Source organism: Gymnoscopelus microlampas, assembly GCF_963454915.1.
Source record: "Gymnoscopelus microlampas genome assembly, chromosome: 6".
NCBI classification, from domain to species: domain Eukaryota; kingdom Metazoa; phylum Chordata; class Actinopteri; order Myctophiformes; family Myctophidae; genus Gymnoscopelus; species Gymnoscopelus microlampas.
This window is the reverse complement of record NC_139943.1, coordinates 25,646,410-25,653,422: the sequence shown is the minus strand read 5'-3', so window position 1 is coordinate 25,653,422 and position 7,013 is coordinate 25,646,410. Positions and strand designations below refer to the sequence as shown.

Here is a 7,013-nt window from a genome sequence, read left to right as displayed (position 1 = left end):
CACGGACAGCTCCTGTACAGTTAACCTCATGTTGGCAAACACGCGCGCGCACGCACGCACATGCGCGCGCACACACACACACACACACACACACACACACACACACACACACACACACACACACACACACACACACACACACACACACACACACACACACACACACACACACACACAGAGCTAATGCTTTCACCTTCAGCTGCATTTACCTGTCAAAATGGCCTCTGTGAAAAGGGTCCATTTTCAGGTTTCCTCTACCATCTCTTCCCAGTATGTAGAACATGCAGGAATTATAGGTTTGTTTGGTGCAGACATTAAAAAAAAGGCATTAAGTAGACATAAGGGCAACCCAACACATACTGGTTCATTAAAATAGATCTTCACAATTATATCAAATTAATCTTAATTGTTCTATCAGTGTGTCTTGACAAAAAGGCCACTGCAATACTGTACATATTCTTATTACTGTACGTTTTATAATTATAACATATATTAATTACACCAAAAGCTAAGTCAAACACATTATTAGAAGGATGTTTTGTGATTAAGCAGGGTTGTTGCAAAATTGTTGGATCCGATTAATTTGGGAATACTTAAAAACTGTTTGCTGTAAAAAAAAATAAAAATAAAAGGGGGGGGGTTTATTTTTGTTGCTTCTGTTTCAAAAATAAATCCTTTCATTATTGTGTGATATCAATAGCAAACATATTAATAATTGTAGGGCCTAATTGTAATATGAATAGTAATAATGATGGTGATGATAATAATAATAATTATTATTATTACACTTATAATAATTATTATTATTATTATGATAATATAATTCGATGTAGGCTAACAGGCCTAAATAAAGCCTTATATAGCTATATTGTCATCTGCTATTTTTGGCGCGGAACACCGTCGTATGACGGAGTATAATCAGCTACCAGAATTCATATCCCGAAGCCTGATCATTGGCAAAGGCAGCGCCTGATGAAAAGAATGTTTAAAGCTTGAAATTTGCATTGAATCCGTTGGTTGGTGTGTCCGTGGACCGTGTGCATGGTAGTGGTTCTCAACCTGTGGGATGGGACCCCCCCCCCCCCCCCCCCCCCCACACCATGATTTTGAGGGGGGGTCCCCAGATGACAGTGAAGATGTAAGGACTTGTAAGACCTTTTTAATACCCCCAAAAAAGGTTTCATGAAAAAAGAAAATTACTGCTTCAAAAGTAATCAACAAACTATACAATAAAAACTGGTCAAACATTGGCCAAATGGTTAAATAATATAAGAAAGAGGGGGAAATTGTGAAAATATGGCTATTTTCACAATATTTATGTGTGGAACAGAGTAAAAAAAATGGGGGATCTCCAGTTCAAATACGATTATTTTGGGGTGTCACGGCCTGAAAAGGTAGAGAACCACAGCACAGCACAGCACAGCACAGCACAGCACAGCACAGCACAGCACAGCACAGCACAGCCTCCCCTCATCATGTCAGGGTTCAAGCATCATCCTCTCGGACCCGGAGAGGAGAGTTCAACCACAAGTCAGCACCTGTGACTGTGAGTTCAACGCTAAGAACCGCTCCCTCTCCTTCAAAGCTACAGATAAGAATAAGACCCAGCCTTTAATTGGAACGGAATTCCCGTCATGCCCTTTGGACATCAATCATTAATCATCACAATCAAGAGGTGAATTTGAAAGTGAAAGTAGAGCGATAGAAATAACGGACGGAGCGGACGGACAGTTTGATGCATGCAAATTAAATGTGGATCATATAATGATGTAATAATGTATGTAGCCTAGTGCGAAGGTCATGTCAATGAAATAATATTAGGCAAACTATAAAAACAATAATAATAGCCTAATAATAATAATAGTAATAGGCCTAATAATAAAAACAACAATAATAAACTCCTTACAGTAGGTTAGGCTAATTGCCTATTTTTTTCCGTGTACAGGTGAGACTTTATATAAATATAGGCTACAGCATAGCCTATCTTACATTGTCCCGTTTCGTTTTGAAGACCGCATGCACTTTACATTCTGAGCTTCTGTCAGAACCGTAACTTACTGTATGTAGGCCTACTCTATACGCGTCATTAAGGTCACGACACTACCTTTATTTTTGAACGATTTTACGGCACATATACTGTAGGCTAAAAAGGCTAATACGCAGACAAGTCCTTGTGAAACAATTAGACTTCTTGCTACCCTACCGGTATATATAAATAGCAAACGCAAAGGGTAAAACACACAAAAATCGTCTCTACCAAAAGATTTGTAGGCTATTATAGCTCAATTTAATGACCAATAGATGTATGTATATCCTACGGTTGGCCTTACGTATAGGCTACTATATCTACCAGCAGTTTAATTTGTGCTCTGTATTTTTTTTTACAAAGTCACTGAACGAAATTATTATTTAGGCTAGATTTAATCATTATTTCGTTGAATGATTTTGATTATCTACAGCAAGAAATCAATTAATCAAAACGAAAATTATTTATTTGTAATGGAGAAAGTGTCCATCTCCTGATTTAAATTCGTTTCCTTCTTTTGTTAAATCAATTATGTACTATTTTGAACTGTGATTTTGACACATTGTGAAATGTGAAACATTTTAAAATATTGTATATTTGTTATTTTGTGATAGTAAGAAAAAAGATAACGAAAATAAAATGGTTTGGCCATCCTATAGACAAATATGTATACAGAAAAGTGCTTAGCTTAAGTAAAATACAAATAATTAAATGATTATAATAATTTACAGTAGCTTTCCAAAATGTAGCATAAATGTAATAGAGTATCTATTCTTTAAAACATCAACAATCTACATGATGTTGAAGGAGAATTATATAGGCTGTGCAAATACAAAATTAATTAACTCAGTGGAGACATCATTTTTCTTTCTCATGAATTTTAATATGTGCGTGCATGCTTGCATTTGTGTATGTGTGCATGCCATGCGTGTGCACTGTGGACAATCCCTGTACAGTAAATGAATGAAGCCAGAAGGGCTCCCTCATCACCTATTGACTCCACCCCCTCACCAACACACACACACACACACACACACACACACACACACACACACACACACACACACACACACACAGTAAGTGACATGCATGTGGAGGGAAAAAGGGGGTTACTCCTCTCCTCTCCTCCATACTCCTCCTCCACCTCCTCCTCTCCACTGCTCTACTCCTACACTCCTCTTTCTCCATTCACAGAGAGAACTCCTCCCTCGTTCAGAGCCGTGGACACAAGCCTCTCCTCCATCTCAATGGATTGTATCTCTTTCCACACAACAAGAAAAGACTCCTAACTTTGTTGAGAAGAGACACTGTTGACTGTGAAGATGACAGTTGCATGCTTTACTGTCAGTGTGCACTTTTAGTCTTTCTTTTTGTGAAGATAACGATTGCGTAATTTGCTTCTGCCGTGAAGAGTCTGCATGATTTGGGTATTTTTTTGCGCCTGTGACTTTTCCATTTCACCATGAAGTTTTCTTGGACTTGAGAGTTCCCAGCGTGACGGAGCTGCCCGATGTCGTAAAACATCAGACGACAGCAAAGAACTCAAAAGAATTACGAGAGAGAACAGAGGAACGACTCCAGAATTGCGTCTGCAGACATTCAACGATCCAACGGGTGTTCTGTTTGTTTGTTTAGTTGTTTCGTTGTTTAGTTAAGGGACAGACGTTCAGGTGGGCAAGGCAGAACATTCTGACGAACCATCAAAAGGTAGACAGGTATGAAAGACAGTCAAACGAAAGTTAGAGCGACACACGGATAGAAAATAAGAACAGTCGGGAAAGTTAGAAAACGAGGTGGCGACATAGTTAAAACTAAGTGTTGGTGTCCCTCTTCATCTCACCCAAACCACGACCACCATGAGTTCAGATGTGCGTGACCTGAACAGCTTACTCCCTCCGGTGCCGCCGCTCTCATCGGGCCCTGCGGGCCCCAGCCCCGGATGCTCTGCTTTGCCCGTCAGCTCGGCCCCGCAGTGGGCCCCCGTCCTGGACTTCCACACCGCCGCCTCACCTTACTCCTCCCTGGCCCCCCCACACACCTCTCTGGGCCCCCACTCCTTCATCAAGCAGGAGCCCACCTGGGGGCCCCCGGGGGACCCCCACCACCACGACGCAGATCCCCACTGTGGCCTGAGCGCCTTCACCGTCCACTTCTCGGGACAGTTCACCGGGACGGGGGCCTGTCGGTATGGGACGGCGTTCGGGGCCCCCCCACCTCCGCCCCCCAGCCAGCCCCCCTCGGTGACCAACTCCCACCATCACCAGCCCCCCTCCAGGATGTTCAGCAACCCACCTTACCTGACCAACTGCATGGACACACAGCCTGCCAGCAGGAACCAAGGTAAGGCTGATGTCTGTCTGCATGCATGTTTATGTAGTATGCATGTGTGTGTGTGTGTGTGTGTGTGTGTGTGTGTGTGTGTGTGTGTGTGTGTGTGTGTGTGTGTGTGTGTGTGTGTGTGTGTGTGTGTGTGTGTGTGTGTGCTTCTGTACGTACAATATAAGTAAAAGCTTCATCAATCAGAAGACCTTTTAGAGCAAACATTCCTGCCTATGACAAATTCTACAGTTGGCCCAGATGATTATCACATGAACATTAACAAACTTTAGAGCTGCTTCATTGAACATGAAAGCTCTTGCACTTGCATCTCTGACACTACAGACTGTAATGTACTGTTAATAATTGAACAGATTACTTTTCAGACTTGCTTTCATTTTAGAAAGCTTGACTTTATGTAAAAGAAAGTTGGAAGCGCATGTGCCCCTTTTTGCACAATAGACACAACAAATGACAGAAACAAGACTGTTTGTAGTGTGTCTGATTAAGGCTGGGAATGAATAAGTTACTGTAGGATACTATATGCAATATAGGCCTACAGTACATGCTGGTGAAGCAGTTACAGGTTATTCTGAAATATAATTAGGATGAGCATCAGAACTTTTGAGGGTTAATATGAAATGGTGATCAAGTTTACTAACAGACGTGTGTGGGTATACTGTATAGTCAGTGATTGGTTTGGGCTGTTATAAACATTATGATCAAATTAAAACTACATAAACCAGGGGCAACATTTTCACACTAATACAAATAGGTACTGTATATTTATTTTGGCTTAAAGATACAAAATGAGTCTGACAATTCATTTTGGGACACAAAACAATCTTTATGAAAATGGTTGATCAGCGCCATTTTCTGCCCCTGAAATTACTTTGTCAGGTCTGTGAACATGTTTTCTCTGCCGTAGCATAAATCTTAAAGCACCTCTATGTTAATACATAAATGATTACGGCACTGCTAAATATGAACAAAAGACTGTTGATCGTAGAATTTAAATACTGCAGCCTGCAATATATATTAAATTAATTATTTCTAGATTGTGTCAGTAAACAATTTCAATTCTATCACTAGAGAATTATTATATTTTCCCTCCATTTATGTGTGTAATTTTAACACTATGCCATACTATAAACAGGCTTTTACAGTATTCCTGTATTCTGATTATTATATTTGTATAAAATCTTCACCAAAAAAATATAATTGTTTCTTCATCAGAAACAGTAATTCATATTTTCAAACAGTGAGTGGACTAAACATTTTTTTGAAAGAAAATTGTAATTGCTTTTATATTGTTAATGTACAATATCTATTATCCTCTTGTTTTTTGTTCCAGCTCTGGATGGAATTGGATGAATAGAAGTGAACTCTCTCCTTTATATATTGTAAAATAATGTTTCTCCAAAAGATTGTTTTAGGGTTTTACTGTATAATAGTAGTAAATTGTGAGAGGAAAAGCTTCTGTATAAAGTTCGTAAAAGTCATGGATTCGATTCATACCCATAAATTAGTGAGTGCATGTTACCACTATAAAGTATGTCCTGTACTTACTTTCCTGCATGTTTCAGTCCATTGAAAAGCCAGGTACAAACTGCAGATGATGGTCATCCACCAGTTCTTTCTCTTCAACCAATATCACAGCTTAAAAGGTTATCAGATAGAGCAATTAGAAATAACACGGCTATCGAGCAAATGAATTAAGAAGAACAGGATTTGTGAGCTTGTCCACCCTGGAAACTTTCTTTATCTGGTCCATCCTGGGTGACTGAGCACAGACAAACAAACAGCACACAGTACAACTGATAGGAACACACAAAGGGTCACCTACAGTATACTGGAAATTCCAGAGTGTTCGTTTTAAGAATTACAAATGGATACATTAACACTGAGGATGGCAGAGTTGGTAACCTTTTCGAGCACATGATCACTATAGACGTTTTCCAAGGCAAAAGTGATCACCCAGTGCCAGACAGTGAAACCCACTTTAGGCTGCTATATAGAACAATACATACAACAATATTTCAACAATAAAACATAACAAAGAATGAGTCAATAACTTACTATGAATGTTAAGATAAATTCTGATCAATCAATAGCCCAATCCAATTACCTGGCAGATCAAAAATAGATGATTGTCCACCCTGGTGTAGCGGGTGTCAAATAATGTATGTGTGTAGTTTATTTTTAATTAAGGTGGCGTGTGCATTCAGGTGACACACAGCGTAAATAAGTTAACACAATTCTCTAGATAGCTAATCTGTAATTATCATTTGTGATAACAACAAAGGCCATTCCTTCTCAAACTGACCCATGTATTTTGCTTATAACGGAGCAATTAAAATATCGGCCTGTTATGAAATATGTAATAAGCACAGAAAATATTTATATTTGTTCAAGTTACCCTTTTGATATCTAAGGAAAATGCAACGTTTTTGTATACTTGTTCTTTTAACCAATCCATTTTCTATTTAAGGTTATTGAGATGTTTACATTTGAATTGCTCTTATAGTTAACAAAAAAATGCTCTTACCATAGCTTGTCTATACTGATTTACAGCATCTCTTAACATCAACTATTAAACCAACCAAGGTAAAATTAAATATAAAAATAAGTAATAAGAAATGAGAGTGATAGTTTAAGTTGACTTTCAGTG

General features: G+C 39.0%; 1 protein-coding gene across 2 annotated transcripts in view; it reads left to right on the top strand.

Moving 5' to 3' along the window:
• Nucleotides 1-3,882: 3,882 nt before the first annotated feature.
• The window catches only part of wt1a (WT1 transcription factor a), a gene marked incomplete at both ends in the record, with an annotated part of 21,244 nt that continues 18,113 nt past the window's right edge, over nt 3,883-7,013 (top strand). For both annotated transcript variants that reach the window (XM_084060230.1, XM_084060229.1), the window contains one exon: nt 3,883-4,366. In XM_084060230.1, the coding sequence (XP_083916356.1) occupies nt 3,883-4,366 (484 nt within the window). The remainder of the gene's footprint in view (nt 4,367-7,013) is intronic.